Source organism: Tiliqua scincoides, chromosome 9 (genome assembly GCF_035046505.1).
Source record: "Tiliqua scincoides isolate rTilSci1 chromosome 9, rTilSci1.hap2, whole genome shotgun sequence".
In the NCBI taxonomy this organism is placed as follows: Eukaryota; Metazoa; Chordata; class Lepidosauria; order Squamata; family Scincidae; genus Tiliqua; species Tiliqua scincoides.
In genome coordinates, this window is record NC_089829.1 from 407,989 (window position 1) to 427,390 (window position 19,402).

The following is a 19,402-nucleotide window of genomic DNA, read 5'->3' on the forward strand; positions in this document are numbered from 1 at the left end:
CCCAAACTCTACATGACACAAGCTGGCCCAGGCAGGGCTTGCAGACACAGCCATGGAAAAGGAAAACAGGCAGGACAGGCAGCTGTAAAGACTGCCTTGCATCTGGGATACCCAATCCAAGGCAGGGGGCTCGTCTGATCTGATCAGAGCCTCTCGTAAAACTAAGTTTATTTAGCTCTTAAAAGGGAGTTGCTCTGGCACAGGAGAACAGCAAAGACAAAGCGGCTGCTCTGTGAGGTGGAAATACTCTCCACCCCCCACTGAAGTTACTCAGCTAGACCTGGCCAAGTGTGGGAGAGGAATGGAGGACAGCTGTGATGGGGGGGGGGGAATGACTCTGGAAGCAGAGTTTAACCAGGTGGCTGCAGCTGCCAGTTCAAATGCAGAGCCGTCCCACACATTTTCCCTTGACACACAAAAGGCAACGCACGAAGAAGCAGGGAGTGGAGAAGGGCTGGGGGTGTGTCATTTTTATTTCACTTCCTTGCACCAGCATCTTCCTTGCAGTCTCCAGAAGATACAAAACAAGGTCTGGTTGCAGACAACTGACAGGTCGCTGTGGAAGAGAGCAGGGGGGCCAGGGCTGCCGAGGACTGCTGTCCCAAGGCTGGGCCGCTCCCACATTCTCGAGGCATAGCTAAAGTGTGGTCTGCTCCTCTGCCACCGAGGAGTGCTTCAGGCACATGTTACTGCTCCTGTAGGAGAGAAAGAGGTCGCCTGCTGTTAGGTTTCAGAGCTCAGCAGCAGGGCTTGACTTAGTGCATTCACTCCCCACCTTCCTCCCATCACAGAACTCGGGGCAGCAGGCATGGGGCTCCCATGAGATCTCCCACCAAGGCACTGGGCCCAATTCCAAGCCAAGCTTTGGCAAGAGGTGGGAAAGGAGTGAGGAGAGCTCTGACTCAAGGCAAGTTTGGAAAAGACCCTGGAGAACAGTGGCTGGCAGCTGCGGACAACACGGAGCCAGGTAGGTGGGCAGGACACAGAATGCTCAGCCCAGAAGCAGCCCTATTTGAATATGGACTCCACATTCAGATTTCCCTGTGAATCCTGAAGACACTGATCCTCACATGATTGCCCACCTCTGTGCTGACAACTACAGCTTCTCTGCTCCAATTCCTTCCTGGGGATTTCCAGAGTCCAGAACAGTCACAGCTGTTCTCATGGGTGAAATTCTGCCCCCTGACCACCTAAAGGGGCAGCTCAGAACAGTTCAGGGAACAGAATGAGCATGCTTAGCATTTACAGTGAACCCTCCATTTAAAGGACTTGGGGGGGCGAGAGGTGACAGTGCCAAAAGTCAGTTAAATCCAAGCCCATTTATGACAACGCACACACTTCACAAACATTTAGACCTCATTTTTAACTTAGCTTCTGATATTTCCAAAGCTGGTTCAATGGAGGGTTCACTTTATTCCTGTTTCTCCAGGCTTGGAGGTAAAACCTTCCAGGCACAGAGGACACACAGTTCCAACCTTAAAGTACCAAAGGGGAGCCCAACCCTGAACTGCCATCCTGGGTGTTTACTGGCTTCCAAGAGCGTTTTGTGGTTTGCTCCCCATACAGCCCCCATACAGGGGGCTTCGTGTGTGCACAAGAGAGAAATCTGCCAAGAGCGATGGCTATAAACTTTTTATTGTTGCTCCATGGTTCTGCAGGGGACGTAACGTCGCCTGAGGTTCGATGTGGGCAGCCAAGTGGTTCTGAGGAGAAGCCTGTCCATCAACAGATGGCGGCTGCTAGCACACCCCTCCAACTCCAGCACAAGCACAGGAAGCTGCCTCGGTCCATCAGCATTACCTACACTGGCAATCAGCTCTCCAGAGCTCCAGACTTGGACACCTCCACTACTGAGCCCCTCCATTCTCACCTGCACACCTTGTTAATCCAATTGCCTTTCTTGCACCCTGCCAGTGGCTCTCCTGCTACGTACAGTTCAGGATTCTAAACAGCAGTTCCCCTATGGAAGTTGCACTGCTTCAAGCAACTCCCAGTAAGAGGCCAAAGTCTTTGGGAAATGTGGGGAGGGGGAGAAATGGTGCCAGAGGAAGAACATTTGCTCTGCAGGCCAAGTTCAGATCCTAGCAGCACCTCTGGACAGAGCTGGGAAAGGCTCATCTGAACCCCTGAAGAGCAGTTGCCAGCCAGCATAGACCAAGCTGCACTAAGGGTCTGACTCTATATCAGGTGGCCTTGTACATCTGTATGCTTTGAACTAGGCAAGCCCGTCCCCCAAGACTCACCTTGACAAATCTCCCATGGAGAAGGTAAGGAGACTGGAAGTCGTGCTGGCAGTTGGAGTAAGCCATGCCTAGCCCTGTCCCTGATCCAAAAGCAACAGGCCATGTCTTCCCTGGAACGACAGGAAAACGAGAGAACATTCCTCGTCAACAGGAGGTCCCAAACCATCAGTGATGTCTACAGAGATCCAGAACTGGAGGAGGGAATTCTGGTTTGTACGACATCAGCTGTGCTACACTCTGAGGCACCAAGTCAGGACTTTACTTTCCTCCTCGACTTGCAGTTTGCAGATTTGCTCCTTGACAGCCATTGTTATGCTGCAGGTTAACAAGTTTTGCAACTGAGTCACTTTAGCAGCTTAGAAAGGCAGGGGAACCTGTCTTTTAAATCAGTAACTGAGGCAACTTCTTCCTCTTCCAAAGGCCAAGCTGCATTGCAAGAACAAGCTTCCTCTGCTCCATGAGGCATTTTGGAAAAAGCTGGAGGCGGAAGAGGCAAGCATGCCCTACTTATGGGAAAGTTGACTGCGACCAGGGAGAGAAACTTAGAGAAAGGGGCAACTGCTGTGATCAGAGGGTGGAGAATCCTGAAGCAGGTGGGGTTCCTCATGAGTCACACAGCACCATTCACGTACATGGCATTTACAAGGAGCGTACAATCAACCTGCCTCTACAAATTGAAAGTTAAGGCAGCAGGAGGGGGCATGTGAGGTTTATCAAATGGTTCACAGTGAGGAAGCAGGTGAGAAAGAAAATAGTCCCCAGTGCCTCTGACCACATGACCTGCTTCTGTAGCCTCGGAGAGGGACAGGCCATCAACAGATCCCCCAGCTGCTGTTTCACAGCTGTTAGTGGTGGAAAAAAGGCACTTGCAAATTGGAAGGACAGGAGAAAGAGCTTCTCTGAGTAGCTCAGCAACAGGGCAGAATTCACTGCCACCAGTCTGTGTGACTCTAAAAGGGAATTAAGACACATTCACAGAGCACAAGTCTATCAACAGCTGCGAGGACCATCTGCCCTCTCCAGGGTCAGTGGCAGCAGAGCTCTGAGCGCCAGTAGGAGGGCAGCACTGAAGGCAAGAGACAGCCCTTTTCTTCTGCTGGGGGGCTGCCTCTAAGGAGGCAGGTGGCAACCACTGAGAGAGGCAGGATGCTGGGCCAGATGAGGTCCCCTGGGGCTCCTCCGGCAGGGAGTGTGTTCTGCTCTTGGCTGCTCTCAGGGATTGGCAAGGAAAAGAGAACAGCTCCAGAGTACCGAGAGACACTTACTTTTAAAGAAGATAACTGAGAAGACGATACCCAGCCCAAAACCAGCACCTGCAACAGAACGGAGAGAAGGTGAGTGGAGACAGCCTGCAGAAGGACTTACAAGTCAGCAGGGTGACTGCAGTGCTCTCACAACCCAAGCACACCAGAACCACCCTCTTGGGCCGCCCCAGAAGCCCTGTCACATCCAGCCTCCTGGGTCCCAAATTCTCTTGCTTCCTGCTCCAGGGACAAAACCATCTGGCAGGGGGAGCTGTGAGACCTCCGCTATTCACTCTGAAGCAGAAAGCCTGCCCAGTTTGCAACTGCCAACTGAGCCTGCCCAGGAACTGAAGACTGGCTTTGGAGGGCCCAGTCCCTGCCCCGCCTTTGTGCAAGATTGAGTTGGAGGAGCCCTGAGATGGAGACTTCTTGGGGTGGCACCACCATAGTGGAACGCCATAGCCCATGGAGATCTGCCCAGTGGGAGATCTGCCCAGCACAGTGCTTTCTGGCATTTGTAAAAACATCTCGTTTCAGGAAGCTTCTCGTCTTTGAATGGTTTATTCACCCAGGCCCTTCCACACACAAATATGCACTCTGCCACTGAGCTGTGAGCTTTGAAATGAGCCCCAGCACCTCTTGCTTGGGCAACTGAAGTCTGCAAGCGGCCTTCAGGCACACTCATTAGACATTTGCAGGGCCTCAGACCACTGCAGAGTGCACACTAGACAGGTACTGCTGGACGAGGCTGCCCAGGTAGCCATTTCCTCAGAGCTGAGTGGATGGAGCAATCACAGAAAGACAAAGCCACACTTTTTGACCCCTCCCTGTGGTCTCTTCACCCCTCCAGCCGTCGCACTGGGGTGGGGAGAGAGGACAAAGTGGCCTGGCACAGCACAACCCTCTGCTTTCATTCCCTGCCCCCTCATGAGTTTTCCTTGCAAATGAGATCTTTCATGTTGCATTGCTGTGAAGTCAAAGGCTGGCCGCTCTTTAGTGGAAACAGCTGCCACAGCCAGCTATGCCCCTCGGTCAGGTGGGAGGCACTTTCAGAGTGATGTGTTGCCTTCTTAAAAGGAAATTGTGCATGTGAGACCCAGGCCCTGACATCAGCAATCCGGGCTGCACTTCATTCGTCGACAGCAGAGGTCATGCAATCGGCCCATGCTCCAGAGCACTGCTGCTTCAGGTGTGCCAAGGCACTGCAAACAGCCTCTGAAGCCCAGCCCTGGGTGACAATTTTGGTGGGACCCAACTGGGACACAAAACTTGATCCCAACCACTTGGGGAGGGGCTGGTCAGTGGCGAGCACCTGCTCAGCGCACAAAAGGTTCCCAAGCCAGCCCTTGGCCGTGTGCCAGGTGGGACTGGGAAGGATCCACCTGAAACCCCGGAGAGACACAGCAGTCTGCGTTGACTTTACTGGCCCAACAGTCACAGCACAAAGACAGATTAAACAGTCGCTCTTCCTGCTTTAAAGAAAAAAAAGCATGAAAAAACAATATACCTAGACACCAAAAAAACTTTACCAAAGAACACAAAGCTGAGTTCAGCCTGGTTCTCCTTAAGCTCTACTAGAACCTTGCACAAAACCACAGCCCAGATTCACTGTCCAAGCTAATGTTTAAAGTACACTGTCAGTGAACATGGAGACCGACAGAATTACAAAAGCAAGTCTCTGCTCCCAAAGGGTCTGCAAATTTAAGGCGAGAATAAAAATTGGCGTTTCAATTCAAAGCAAGTTCTTATTGAAGGAATGTTTGTAGCCAAGGCTTCAAATCACAAATGTCCGTTAGCAATGACCGATTTCTTTCTCCCTTTCAGCAGCTGGTTCTGGACTGGGGGGGCACGAGGAGGGGAAAGAGTGTGTTTATGCTATTTAGAAACAAATTGCCATCTGCATGGATCCATCAAACGCTCAAACTGTTTGGCCTCTTGACCCTTGACTCAAACAACTCCCTCCCGCACTATGTGCGGCTAAGCTGCTTTTTTGAGCAACACCACTGGAATTCCAGCTGTTTTAGTGAAAAATAATTATTTCAAACACAAGCACAGGACAGGGTCGGGGGACAGCAAGCTCACTGGGCATCTGCTTGAACCATCCAGCTTTCCAAGAAAAGCCAGGGTTGGCTGTGTTTTATAATAATAATAATACAGGTATTTATATATCGCCTTTCTTGGTCTTTATTCAAGACTTTATTCAAGGCGGTTTACATAGGCAGGCTAATTTAAATCCCCGGAGGGATTTTTACAATTGAAAGAAGGCTCTATCTTTCAAGAGCCACAACAAATTCAGATGTTTCGTTCTGATCTGGCCTTCATCCTGGCCTCCATCCTCCCACGCTCAGAGCAGATGTCACACTGTGCCAGTGGCCTCGAACTGGCGACCTTGTGGATGTTATCTTCAGGCAAATGGAGGCTCTACCCTCTAGACCAGACCTCCTGCCCAAAGACAGTCACTCATCCTGTCTCCCTCTGCCCACTCAAACAAGGTAGCTAATCAATAAGAAATGATTTACAACACAGCAACAGATAGCTGCGTTCCATCACCACATTTTCCATTCAGTTTGGGGGTGTGTGATCTTCTGCCACAGCCCAAGTAGGGTAAACCCAGAGAGCACCAGAGGCATGGGCAACTCACTGCCTGCTTCCCCACGCGCCAGCTGTCAGGTTGGCGCCAGTGTCACAACATCAAAGGTGGGAAAGGTGCTCACTCCCCTTGGAATACAGCAACACCACAGCTGTGCAATGTGCATTGCAAAGTGAAGAGCAGTCCTGATCACTGACACGATGAGTATAAAGACACTTGTCGTGGAACACAATGACACCCTTTATTTTTCACCCTTCCAACCACCCTGCGAGGAGGGCTGCTGGGGCAAAATAGTGGCCAAGGGGCCAGAAAACCCTGGGGGGAGCTGCAATGAGGTCTCCCAGATCCAAGGCAAGCCTACTCCCTGTCAGCCCACACTGGTCCCTAGATGCGGTGGAATCAAGGCCAGGAACAGCTTCACAGGTCAAGTCTGTTGCCGGCTGTGAAAAGAGCCACTTGCTCATCGGAGAACCAGAACTTCCAGCTGTGCGGACAGATGTTTTGAGAGAGTGGAACAGTTCTGGCTTTTCTATTTTCAGACTATTGATGAGCCACAAGGTGGGCTTCCATCAGCAGGATATGGGCAGGTGGCTTCAAGCAGTGGTCAGGGCTCAGAGACCAATTTGCAGGGCTGGCCAATCCAACCTGGAGGGCCACAGATGAAAAACCGCAGAAAGACACTGTGAAATGCTCAGGCAACTACGCTGAGAATGGGATAAAGCAGTGATTTCTCCTCCCCCCCATAAACAACCTCAGGATAGCTTTTGCTTGATTCCCCCTCCCCCAAATCTGCTCCCCATGCCTTCAAGAAACCAGTTAAGCAAAAAAACTAAAGAACTTATAATTGACTTCCGGAAAAAGAGGGATGTGCACACACCATTATACATAAACGGTGAGGAGGTGGAGAGGGTTGCTAGTTTCAAATTCCTAGGTATTTACATCACAGAGGACCCTTAACACCAGCATGTTGATAAAAAAGGCACAAAAGCGGTTCTATTTTCAGAGGAAGCTTGGAGGTTAAGTTTGTCACAGCAGCTGTTTGTGTCTTACTATCGTTGCACCATTGAGAGTGTCCTAACCTATGATATCTTGGTGTGGTACGGAAATTGCTCTGCAGGGGACAAAAAAGCTCTGCAGAGAATTATTAAGATTGCACAGCACACCATCACCCTTCATCTACCAGCTTTGGAGGACATCTATACATCTCGCTGTCTGCAGAAGTCACATCGTATTCTGAGAGACCCCTTCTATCCAGCTCATAAGTTCTTTGAACTGTTGGTTTCAGGTGGACGATACAGAACTATTAAAGCAGCACCACACGACTCCTGAACAGTTTCTATCCCACAGCCATAATTACGTTGAATAAGGCGATATAGTTGTTACCAGGCTCTTGGGCATTATGGTTTGTTATACTGTTTTTATATTATGATGCATGTTGTATAGAATGTGTGGGTGAGTGAGTAGAGGGTGATTGCTGGAATTGTAGTATATATTTACGCTTGTATCTCAAAGGTGCATAAATTTCGTTGTGCTGTTGCACAACGACAATAAAGTTCTACTATTACTACTACTACTATAGGCTTTTATCCCACTGAGTTCAGGAATCTGTTTCTGTGAATAATTTTTTATTCCACTAGGAAGCACTTGTGGTTACGTGGTCATCTCCTTTGCCACTTCAAAAAAGCAACAGAGTGCAGGAGCCAATCTTTCTTGGGAAAGAAACCAAAATTTGGGGTTCAACCCCACCAAGAACCTTTCCAAAGGAACCCTGCGTTTGTGCACTGGCACACTTAGGCCTGTGTGGCGTTTCACAGAGCAACAGACAGTGGCCTGGATCTCGGATGGCTTATGCAGGTCCCGGGTCTTGCACGCTCAATTTCCTTTTAAGAGGGCGACAGGTCGCTCTCCCACCCAACCAAGGAACAGCTGTTTCCACTAAAGAGCTTTACCTCGAGGCCAGCCTTTCACTTCATAATGATAAGACAAGAAAGGTCTTATTTCCAAGGAAAACAAATGGAAGAGAACCAGTGTTGAGGGCTGTGCCATGCCAGGCAGCCTGCTCTAGCCTCTCCCTGGTGCAATGGGCTTCAGGGGAGAAGAGGGAAAGCTCACTAGAGCCACCTTTGGAAACAGGCTCTCTGACAACCTTGTCCAAAGGCGCACTGCTTAGTTAGCGCCAGACCAATCATTGGAGGTCCAAGGATGCCCCAAGAACAGTCCTGTTGGCTGCTTGCTGTCTCCAGGGCTGTGTGTGCCTCTAGGGAGAGGCATGCATGCTGCGAGACCCGTAGTTCCATGCCAAAGCACATCTGTCTACAAGCCGGGCTGCTTCCCTACATCCGCAAGAGCCCAACCACCACTTGGATTGAACTGGCCTGAACCTCCTTTTCTTTCTTGCAATCGTCATCACCATAATCAACGCAGAGAACCACTAGAGCACATGGAGCTTGGCAGAGATTCCCAGGTATAAAACACACATACGGGGTGGGGGTCTGTCCTCAAGGAGCTTGCAATGCAAATATTGTTGTTGGGGAAGGCAGAGGGGAACAAAGCTGAAGTCAGGAGTCTCTCCCGCTACATCCTCATTGCCAGTCTTAAGTGGGATGCAAATTCTCAGGGCACCAAGCAAATTATCAGCTGGCAATAGAGCAAAATTAGCCAGAAAGCAGCACTTCCTAACAGCACCTGCTTTCCTTAACACCAAATTGCAAAGGAAGTCTTGCAGCAGGTAGATGGCTAGAGTCTCTTAAAAGAACTAAGCAACACATGCCTTAGACTCACAGCAGGGCAAGTATAGAAAGCCCCCTCCTTTCTTACACACACCTGTCTCTGAATGGAATGTGGTCCCTGTAGTCCACCTTGGGAACCTTTTTTTTCAAAAAGGTTTACTGGCCGCTCCCTCCCACATGCACAGCTGCTGCTATATTCAGTCACAGCCCAGAGCTATGTTTGCTCTGTTGTGAGGAACATCATACAATTCTGGACCGAGAAAAAACACAAAAGCCTGTAAAAAATTACACCACCAAGCTGCAGAAGCAGATGGAAACCATTGCATGCAGAGCCAGATATTGGTCCACAGCAAGCTTGTTATGGTCTGCTGTGGCTGTCCCCATAGCATATGAGAGCAACAGCTCTCCCGTTTTTCAGCTTCCACAGTACAAACAGACTGCCATCACTGTGCCCTGTGGCACCTGTGAATTCTGCCACATTTAGAGATGCAAAGAAATGAGACTGAAAACTTAAATGTGTTCTTGGAAACGAAAGAGCTTTTTAAGAAAGAAAGAAAAAGAGAGAGAGAGAGAGAAATCCAATGTGAAAACAAACCAGGAATTAGAGGCAAAGCAAGAGGTGCCTTTTTCGGTGAGGAGTGGGCAACTGCTGAGCTCCACGCAGGCCGCTGCCTGGTCATGCACAGGCATGGCTCCAAATGGCAGTACTGCTCTCAAGGCGCATCTGAGGACTCACTCTGAAATGCGTGCCAGGAAACAAGAAATTTTCCTTCAGTTGCTTTATGAATGACAAACAGATTAACAAGCTTAAATCATTTCCTTCACTTAATCATTTCAAAATCCACTGCAGAGACAATTTCAAAGCGGGCTCTCAGCCGATTTTTGCTTGTCGATGCTTCGCGGGAACAATGAGAAACAGTTGTTCCAACTTGTAACTCCCTTTGTGAAAGTGGAAAAAGAGAGAAAGCTCACCTTCAATAATTAGTCCCACCACAGAGACTTTGCATTACCCTGAGCAAGTCTCTTGATTGGAAGAAGCCTAGTCCAGAGCATGCAGAGACACAACAGGCGATTTCCAGCAAAGGCAAATATCCCCACCAAGTCTCTTCAGGGGGGAAGTAACAGACGATCCAGATGCAAAGAAGCAGCATTAGCCCCACCCCTGCAGAAGATGAATGCTCAGCTGGACAAGGAAATCACCCAGAGACACATGAAGCAACCTCCCGAAGCGAGCACTACAAGCTCCCAGCTGTCTTTATTCTTACAAGTTCTCTCATGACACAGTATCAGATCTCAGAACAATGACTGGGAATTAATACTAAAAGGACAGAAAGAGGTACAGTCCAGCAGCACAGAGAGAAGATAAAAAGAGGCACAGCCCAGCAGCACAGCAAGGCAGCAGGCAATGTTTGTGGTATAGTGCAGGGGTCTCCAAACTTTCTGGCCAGAGGGCAGCATCAAATGTTCAGCGTGGTGTGGAGGGCTGGAAAAAAATTTCAATATAAAATTTAAATAAATAAGTTAGAGATGGAACATAGATGAATGAATTAATGGGCTCATTTATTCAACCTCTCTGGCCCTCAGAAGACCCTCCAGACACAATCAGAGCACAGTTCTGGTCATGTTCAGTTGAGTGGGCCAGAGACTTTCAAAGGACAAGAGGTTGGCCATGGGCCGCAAAAAGGCTTGCTGTGGGTTGCATCTGGCCCCTGGGCCGGGGTTTGGAGACCCTGGTATAGTGGAAAGTTTGCTTTAACTGCTTTTCTAACATTTGGGGTTCTTTTTAGGGGAAATACCCTCAGAAATCACTTATTGCATTCATTTGTGTCAAAGTGACACTGAAAACCTCAAAGCACTGTTTCTGATGAAAGACTGTGCATGTGGGTCTGTGTGCACATTGGGGCACGGGGCTAAAATGTGTTTGCAGTTGGAGATATCAAACCAGTCGGCCAGAAGTGAGACCAAACCAGGAAGAGCCATTCTGAAATGTTGTTGGTTCTTGAAAGAGAGAACCTCTATGACTGTAGAAATCCCCTTGAGGGATTTAGAAACGCCTGCCTATGTAAACCGCCTTGAATCAGGTCAGAGGAGTAATCTGATTACCAGAGAGGCGGTATATAAATACCTAGTTATTTAATTTATATCACAGATCACCTCCACAAGTTCTGCCTCTGCCATCCAAACTGACGCAGCACTTCTCACACTCTTGGCAACCAGATCTTGATACCAACTCTCATGCCCTTTGAAAGCCCTCAAATCCAGTGGCCATCACCCCATCACATGGTAGCCTATTCAACAAATTAATTCTCTCCTGACACTTATGACTCTTTCATCATGGAACAAAGTGTCACACACAGGGTTGCCAAGAGGCCTCCCACACAGACACTGATACGACCCAGACATGCTGAGCGTTGGGGAGGCTGCAAAAGGCTTCTCTTCCCTCTCATGCAATAGTATGACTCAGGGTCATCTCGTGAAACTGACTCACAGACAGAGGAAGCCCTTCTTCACACCATGCACTACCACTTTACAGAGCACACTGCCACAAGCTGGGCAACGGTCACTGAATTGGATGGCTTTAAAAAGGGGATTAGGCCTCCTCTGGTAGATCATGATGCTTGTGTAGGACTTCCAGGTTCAGAGGTACTACACCACTCAGTAACAGATACTGGAGAACAGCGAGCAAGGACAGATGGAGTCTCTGCAGAAGCATTTGGCTAGCCCCTGCAGAAGTGCAGGATGCTGGTCTTCAGGAATCTTTAGCCTGGATTCTTGCAGGAAAAATGGAGCGATGCAACACTAACATTGCATGATAACGCAGACACTGTCTGCAGTCCTATAAGACCTGGCTGTACGGAATGTACACTTTTGTACAAGACCTGGCTGTACGGAATGTACACAATGGATGGAGCTCATCCACACCTGCTTCACATCAGTGCTACAGCAACCTTAAGAATTCCCAGAGCATTCTCTGAGGCCCTGGTGGGTTCAGAATTTAATTGCCAGTTAGATAACTCTGATCTATGAAATATGCTTGCCTCTGCAACTTCAGCTCTGGCTCCCAGCAGACTTATATTAATTTCTGATACACGTGAACATAGCATGATTGTTCCCCCTTGTACTCTGGGCCAAGGGCCCGTGCCTAAACACGACTCCAGCCCGATCCAGCAGCTGCACCATGGCTGATCAGAAACGTCTGCTGGGAAAATCTGGCGTGCCTCTGGTTGAGAAAAATCACGTACATTCATTGCGCAAGAGGAAGGTTGATCCTCGCCAACAAGGAGGTGCGTCAATTTATCAGATGTGGGGGCATTTGCACACATATCCACACCCCCAAGAGTCTTAAGTCTCTGAAGCTGTTTGCGCAACGATACCCCAAGGATCCAAAGGCTTTGCCCATGGCCCATAGACACAAAAGGGAGCCAAAGGAGAAGGGAAAAACGAGGCTGCACCGGACCAGATTCTCCTGTCTTTTCTTTGCAGAAGTCAGCTCAAAAGGTTTTACGTAAACGCTTGTTCAGTGACTGTTATTTTCTTCTCATTTTAAATACATTTTTAGCAGAATCTCTATGGCAGTGGTACTCAAACTTTTCCGGCCCGTGGCTCCCTTGACCCCCGTGGCTGTCGGTCATGACTCCCCATCATGTTCCTGAGGGCTGGAAGTGACATCATTGAACAGGAAGTGGCCAGAAATATTTACTATATTAATATTAATTATATTAATCATATTAATTAAATGCAGATATTAAAATATATTATTAATACACAGCAGTATAAATGCTTTATAAATGATCAGCTGCTGATCACTGTTGGAGACAGGATGCTAGAATAGGTAGATTTTGTCTGGTCCGGGAGGACTCTGTTTTTTTAACTTTTTTAACTGGGGCAGGAGGTCTGGTCTAGAGGGTAGAGCCTCCGTCTGCCTGAAGATAACATCAACAAGGTCGCCAGTTCGAGGCCACCAGCACCGTGCGACCTTGAAGCAGCTGACAAGCTGAAGCCGAGCTATTTCCATCTGCTCTGAGCGTGGGAGGATGGAGGCCAGAATGTGAAGCCAGATCGGAATGAAACACCTTGAATGTAGTGGTTCTTGAAAGAAAGAACCCTCTTTCAATTGTAAAAATCCCTATTTAATAAGGGATTTAAATAAAAGCCTGCCTATGTAAACCACCTTGAATAAAGTCTTGAATAAAGACCAAGAAAGGCGGTATATAAATACCTGTTGTTATTATTATTATTATTATTATTAACTTTGTAAGCATACCAATAGAATTGTTTTATCAAATGAAGTTTGTGAACAACCCAGTCTGACCAACATTACACACACACGCGCGCGCGCGTGGACCCCAATCCAACTAGTTATTTCTCCTGCTCTCCTTGGATAGGATTGAACCCTTTATTAATTTAATGTAATTAAATTTTTCCAGCAGCTGGGGAAAACAAAAATAAACTATGAAAATATATCAGAGCTGACAAGGGTTTGGTTAGGAGGCTGATTTGTCTTCTATACTAGGAGATGCACAGCTGAATCCTATGCATGAGAGTCAATGGGGCTTACTCCCAAGAAAGTGGATAGGATTGGGCTGGCAATCATTTCATCAATGGCTGATAAGTATTCCCTTCAAATAGCAAGATTCATCACTTTAAAAATACAGCCTCTCCTCTTCAGTCAAACAACAAGATTAATAAATCGCTTCAAAAACTTTTTTTTCTTTTAAAAAAAGAAAAACTTTTTCTGCTCTTGGCCAAGTAAAGTGTGTGCTTGTCTCTATCTCCCCCCCCCCCCTTTGCCAACTGCATGGAAACAGCTTTAAGAGCCCTGGTGACTGGTAAAATAGGAAGGTTTTATTTGGGGAGGGGGAGGAAAGCGGGAAGGTTTGGAGAACGGAAGGGGGGAGTGGAAGAGGGAGGGGGTTGAAAAGAGAGTTTTCACTTTGATGAGAAGCAATCCCAGGTTGGGAACTAGGAACCAACCAGACAAGGATCAATGAGGGTTTCTTTCTGACGTCTGCAAGGACTGCAAACTGAGCATACTCGGTATTTGCCAGCTGGAGGGTTGGAGTCGAAGAGGACACAGAAGGTGGCAGCCTGGGAGAGGAGGGCAGGCAGCAGCAGCCACTCTTGCAGTCCCTCTTGGAGGGAGCAGCTGAGCAACCCCCCTTTCTTCTGCTTTAAAAAAAGCGCAGAAGACAGAGGGGCTCTGCCGAGGAACGGTGGTGTGACAACCCGCGCCTCCCTTGTACCTTCGTGGCACCTCAGGGAGCCGTGCCTCACAGTTTAAATAACACTGCTCTATGGGACAGAAAGGCAGGATATAGACATTTTCAGTATAAATAATAGTTTGTACACATCTTTCCAAGCTGTTGGCCACCATGGCTGAATGAAACCTCCACATACAAAGGCAGTTACCTCAGAGACAAACCAGGAAGGACTGTTGCTTTCTGGTCCCGATTGGGGATATCTTGGGGGCATCTGATTGGCCACAGTGGGAAGGACGATACCAAGTAGGGTTCACTTTTGGCAGTTGGATTCAGTAGAGCTTTTTCCCCTTCAGATTTGGAAGGAATCAGGATTAAGCACAATAGCCACATGCTGTAAAGCTCTCTTTGAAAAGCAGGGACAGAGACCAGTGGGCCTTTGCCTCAGCCCCACAGCAGAGTTTATCAAGATCCCAAAAGCAACCACCATAGGCTAAAATGCCATCAGTCAACTCCAGTTGATTTTCCATCAATTCTTAGGAGTTCTGTAAATGCTCACCACCCCTCAGAAGCTTGCAGTTTAGTCATCTGCAAGTGAGACTGGAAAGGACTGGAAGAGAGAGGAGCACAGCAAGGGGTGAATGACAGCAAATGTGGTTATGTGCAATTAATTCTGAGTACAGTTGGGGATAAGGATCATGGAGTTAAGCCACAAAGCCTCAGAGAAGAGGTGGATGCAGCACTAGACCTGAAGTCAGTCAAACTGCAACTTTAAGATGGGGCAGTTTAAGTTTACCCTTGCCTCAATTATCGCAAAATTAGCCATCACAGTGGCATGAGGCTCACCAAGCCCACCTCTCAGCACACACACACAGTGATACTTTGTGCATTTAAAAATCATCATCTAAACAACATGAAGCATGTTCCTAAACCTACTTTCTGGAAAAGAGAGCACCACAATTTTTCTAGATGGCTTAAATAAGAGTATAGAAATTCATGGAGGGTGTCTCAGCCAATAGATCTCTCATGTTCACGAGCAGTTTACCTCTGAATGCGATATGGTGCGGACTGATACTTTCATGCCCCTTTTGAGGGCACTAGACGTACTTGGCTGCTTGTTGCTGGGATCAGGGCTCTAGATGAAGATGGACACCCCCCCTTGTCCAGCATGGCTCTTATCGCATATCCTTAACCACTGACAAAGCAAGTTTTCCCTCAACCCCATTCTGTCACTGCCATTCCTTTACAATCAAATTAATACCTGCACAACAGATGGGAGAGATAGGGTTGCAACAACAGGCATAAATCAGATATTAACTTGTTTGCAATTCAAATAGAGTCATGTTCTCTTACCACCGGCCAGGGACAAACATGTTTTATAACATAACACGAAACTCAGAAGCAATTTTCCCAGTACGGGAAGATGGGAGTTGGCTGTAGATGGAAACCTCACAACTGCAGCCAACTCAGGGCGCAATATTCTGGGAATTCTTACACAACACTCATTTCAAAGAGTTTGGCGCACAAGCGCTGAAGGGTTCGTGGCAGGTTGAAGTGCCTGGGCAGAGCAGAGCAGAGCTCTTCGCCTGGAAAGGAATCAGAGCACACGGAAGGAAGCTTCCAAAGCCCAGTACGGCCCAGTGAAAGGTGGAAAACTCTGCCGCTATGTCCCCCAATCTCCTTCCCGTTCTCCCCACTGTCCAGTTACCAGCACTGAGCCAGCTATGCCGGAGATGCGCTGCTTCCAACAGGGTGTGATGACACTTAGTCAGGGAAGACTGAGAAGCTCCAGGGCTGCTTTCCGGCAGTCACCTGCCAAGGCCAGTTTGCGCAGCACCAGGACTGTCCGGAAGGGCTGGCAGTTCCCGGACTGGAAGCCCCAGGCAGGGACGGAGAAGGGAAGACCGGAAGGGCCTCCCGTGCTCGTTCCTGCCCCCGGCGCTCTCCCCTGCCCTGCTCGCCTGCCGGTGTGTGCACTGCGGACCCTCCGGGGCAGGGCCTGCGAGCGAGCGGCCGGCCGGCGGGACTCCTTGCCACAAGGCGTCGTGCTGGGGCTGGGCAGGCGAGAGGAAAGTCCAGCGCAGGCCGCGAGCCCCGGCGCTCGCCCGCAGCCTCCGAGCCTGAGAGGTCCGGGCAAGACCGCGAGCGGCAGCAGGACGCGGCCTCTGGGGGCCCGTGAGACGCAGGAGGCCGGACCGGGCCGGACGGGCCCGGGCTGGTCCCGCGGGCTCTCCCCGCGCTCAGTGCGGGCGCGCAGGCAGCCCGAGGGCAGCAGGGGCCGCGGCAGCAGGACGCCTTCCAAGAACCGCCCCCGCCCGGGCGCCTTACCCAGCTTGACGACGGAGTCCGCCAGGCACCGGTCCCACTTCCTGCCCACCTCTCCCTCCGACGCCATCTTGGCCGCCGCCGCCGCCTCCTGCAGCTGTCACTCACCTCTTCCGCCCGCCCGCCGACACCCAAGTCTCGCGAGATCCGCCGCCGATCCAACCACACGGGGCAACTCTCGCGAGGCTGTGTGGGGCGGGGAAGGGGCAAGCAGAGCCTTTTCCGTTTCCGTCGTTCTTTTCCCCGCCCACTGGACTCCTTGTTGCCAAGGGTAACCCGGCTTGACCTTGGCTGCTCTGCCTGCTAGGCCCGAGAGGGAGATGGGGTGGCTGTCGAGCTGTTCCATCCACGGCCATCCTCCTTCCGCGCAGGCGCAGGCGCGCTTCGAATGCAGAAGCGAAAGCCGGGGGGGTCCCTTCGTTCTCCATGCGGGTGGCGTAGCTGGAGGGGGGCGGAGCGCTCAGTCCGGCGGGGAGGCTTAGCGGGGCGGGCAAGCTGCCCCTCCCTTCCCGGCGGGGGGAGCGAAACGGAGCCGAATGCACCCCCTTTCCTGGTGATGCGCCACCCTCTGCAGCTCCCAGTGGAAGAGGAGTGCGGGGGAGAGAAGAGACCCCGCCCTCTTCGCCTCCACACTTCCTTCCCCACCGACCCCTTCTCCAGTCCAGGCACAGCGGGTGTCAGAGCACCAGCACCTCCATTAGTCATAAGAACAGCCCCGCTGGATCAGGCCAAAGGCCCATCTAGTCCAGCTTCCTGTATCTCACAGCGGCCCACCAAATGCCCCAGGGAGCACACCAGGTAACAAGAGACCTTCCTGGGAATTGTAGTTAAGAACATAAGAACAGCCCCGCTGGATCAGGCCACAGGCCCATCTAGTCCAGCTTCCTGTATCTCACAGCGGCCCACCAAATGCTCCAGGGAGCACACCAGATAACAAGAAGACCTGCAAGGCTTCCTGGGAATTGTAGTTAAGAACACAAGAACAGCCCCACTGGATCAGGCCAAAGGCCCATCTAGTCCAGCTTCCTGTGTCTCACAGCGGCCCACCAAATGCCCCAGGGTGCACACCAGATAACAAGAGACCTTCCTGGGAATTGTAGTTAAGAACATAAGAACAGCCCCGCTGGATCAGGCCACAGGCCCATCTAGTCCAGCTTCCTGTATCTCACAGCGGCCCACCAAGTTCCCCAGGGAGCACACCAGATAACAAGAGACCTCATCCTGGTGCCCTCCCCTGCATCTGGCATTCTGACATAGCCCATTTCTAAAATCAGGAGGTGGCACATACACATCATGGCTTGTACCCCGTAATGGATTTTTCCTCTAGAAACTTGTCCAATCCCCTTTTAAAGGTGTCCAGGCCAGATGCTGTCACCACATCCTGTGGCAAGGAGTTCCACAGACTAAGCACACGCTGAGTAAAGAAATATTTTCTCTTGTCTGTTCTATCTCCCAACACTCAGTTTTAGTGGATGTCCCCTGGTTCTGGTGTTATGTGAGAGTGTAAAGAGCATCTCCCTATCCACTCTGTCCATTCCCTGCATCATTTTGTATGTCTCAATCATGTCCCCCCTCAGGCGTCTCTTTTCTAGGCTGAAGAGGCCCAAACGCCATAGCCTTTCCTCATAAGGAAGGTGCCCCAGCCCTGTAATCATCTTAGTCGCTCTCTTTTGCACCTTTTCCATTTCCACTATGTCTTTTTTGAGATGCAGTGACCAGAACTGGACACAATACTCCAGGTGTGGCCTTACCATTGATTTGTACAACAGCATTATAATATTAGCTGTTTTGTTCTCAATACCTTTCCTAATGCTCCCAAGCATAGAATTGGCCTTCTTCACTGCCGCCACACATTGGGTTGACACTTTCATTGAGCTGTCCACCACCACCCCAAGATCTCTCTCCTGATCTGGCACAGACAGCTCAGAACCCATCAGCCTATATCTAAAGTTTTGATTTTTTGCCCCAATGTGCATGACTTTACACTTACTGACATTGAAGCGCATCTGCCATTTTGCTGCCCATTCTGCCAGTTTGGAGAGATCAACCAATCAATCAATCAACAGTATTTATATACCGCTTTTCAACTAAAAGTTCACAAAGCGGTTTACAGAGAAAAATCAAATAACTAAATGGCTCCCTGTCCCAAAAGGGCTCACAATCTAAAAAGATGCAAATGAATACCAGCAGACAGCCACTAGAACAGACAGTGCTGGGGTGAGGTGGGCCAGTTACTCTCCCCCTGCTAAAAAGAGGAGCACCCACTTGAAAAAGTGCCTCTTACCCAATTAGCTCCTTCTGGAGCTCCTCACAATCACTTCTGGTCTTCACCACCTGGAAAAGCTTGGTGTTGTTTACCACCTCACTACTCAACCCTCTTTCCAGGTCATTTATGAAGCGGTTGAAAAGCACCAGTCCCAGGACAGACCCTTGGGGCACACCGCTTTTCACCTCTCTCCATTGTGAAAATTGCCCATTGACACCCACTCTCTGCTTCCTGGCCTCCAACCAGTTCTCAATCCACGAGAGGACCTGTCCTCTAATTCCCTGACTGTGGAGTTTTTTCAGTAGCCTTTGGTGAGGGACCGTGTCGAACGCCTTCTGAAAGTCCAGATATATAATGTCCACGGGTTCTCCCGCATCCACATGCCTGTTGACCTTTTCAAAGAATTCTATAAGGTTTGTGAGGCAAGACTTACCCTTACAGAAGCCATGCTGACTCTCCCTCAGCAAGGCCTGTTCGTCTATGTGTTTTGAGATCCTAAGATCTATCCTGTTTTGAGATCTATGTGTTTTGAGTCCACTGCCTAAGACAAGGCCTCCTGAATCCGGGTCGTGCAGTGGGGGGGCAAGTGAGGCAGAGCACTGGGTCGTGAATGCCTGCACACCTCACCTGCGGCAGCACTTTTTGAAGGACTCTGGTGGGGAGGCTCTGCCTCTCCTGCCCCCCCCCCCACATATCCCTGTTATGGATGGGCAGCATTGACCACACTTCTGCAACCGACACACCGACACACTTCTTTATATTTTTAAATACAGACATATATTTTAAAGCAGACAAGCAAAAATCATT

At 49.8% G+C, this 19,402-nt stretch overlaps 1 protein-coding gene across 2 annotated transcripts; it reads right to left on the reverse strand.

The window, feature by feature from the left end:
- Positions 1-455: 455 nt before the first annotated feature.
- On the reverse strand, positions 456-16,714 carry MICOS10 (mitochondrial contact site and cristae organizing system subunit 10). Of its 2 annotated transcripts, none has more exons than XM_066637439.1 (4): positions 16,333-16,437; positions 3,509-3,556; positions 2,244-2,353; positions 456-695 (listed from the first exon to the last, which is right to left on the reverse strand). In XM_066637439.1, the coding sequence occupies exons 1-4, from the start codon at positions 16,397-16,399 to the stop codon at positions 687-689; spliced, it is 234 nt and encodes a 77-aa protein (XP_066493536.1). In that variant the 5' UTR covers positions 16,400-16,437; the 3' UTR covers positions 456-686. The 2 variants fall into 2 exon arrangements, with proteins under 2 accessions (XP_066493536.1, XP_066493535.1); XM_066637438.1 differs by lacking the exon at positions 456-695 and adding an exon at positions 14,216-14,354 and having other exon boundaries at positions 2,264-2,353; positions 16,333-16,714.
- Positions 16,715-19,402: the final 2,688 nt, after the last annotated feature.

Bases quoted from the DNA above. Each gene is read 5' to 3' on its own strand.
- MICOS10 (XM_066637438.1), bottom strand. From the start codon at position 16,399: ATGGCGTCGGAGGGAGAGGTGGGCAGGAAGTGGGACCGGTGCCTGGCG. The intron at 14,355-16,332 runs GTAAGGCGCCCG...CCAAATCTGAAG, and splicing joins GGACTCCGTCGTCAAGCTGG to GGGAAAAAGCTCTACTGAAT. The intron at 3,557-14,215 runs GTAACTGCCTTT...GTTCTGTTGCAG, and splicing joins CTTCCTGGTTTGTCTCTGAG to GTGCTGGTTTTGGGCTGGGT.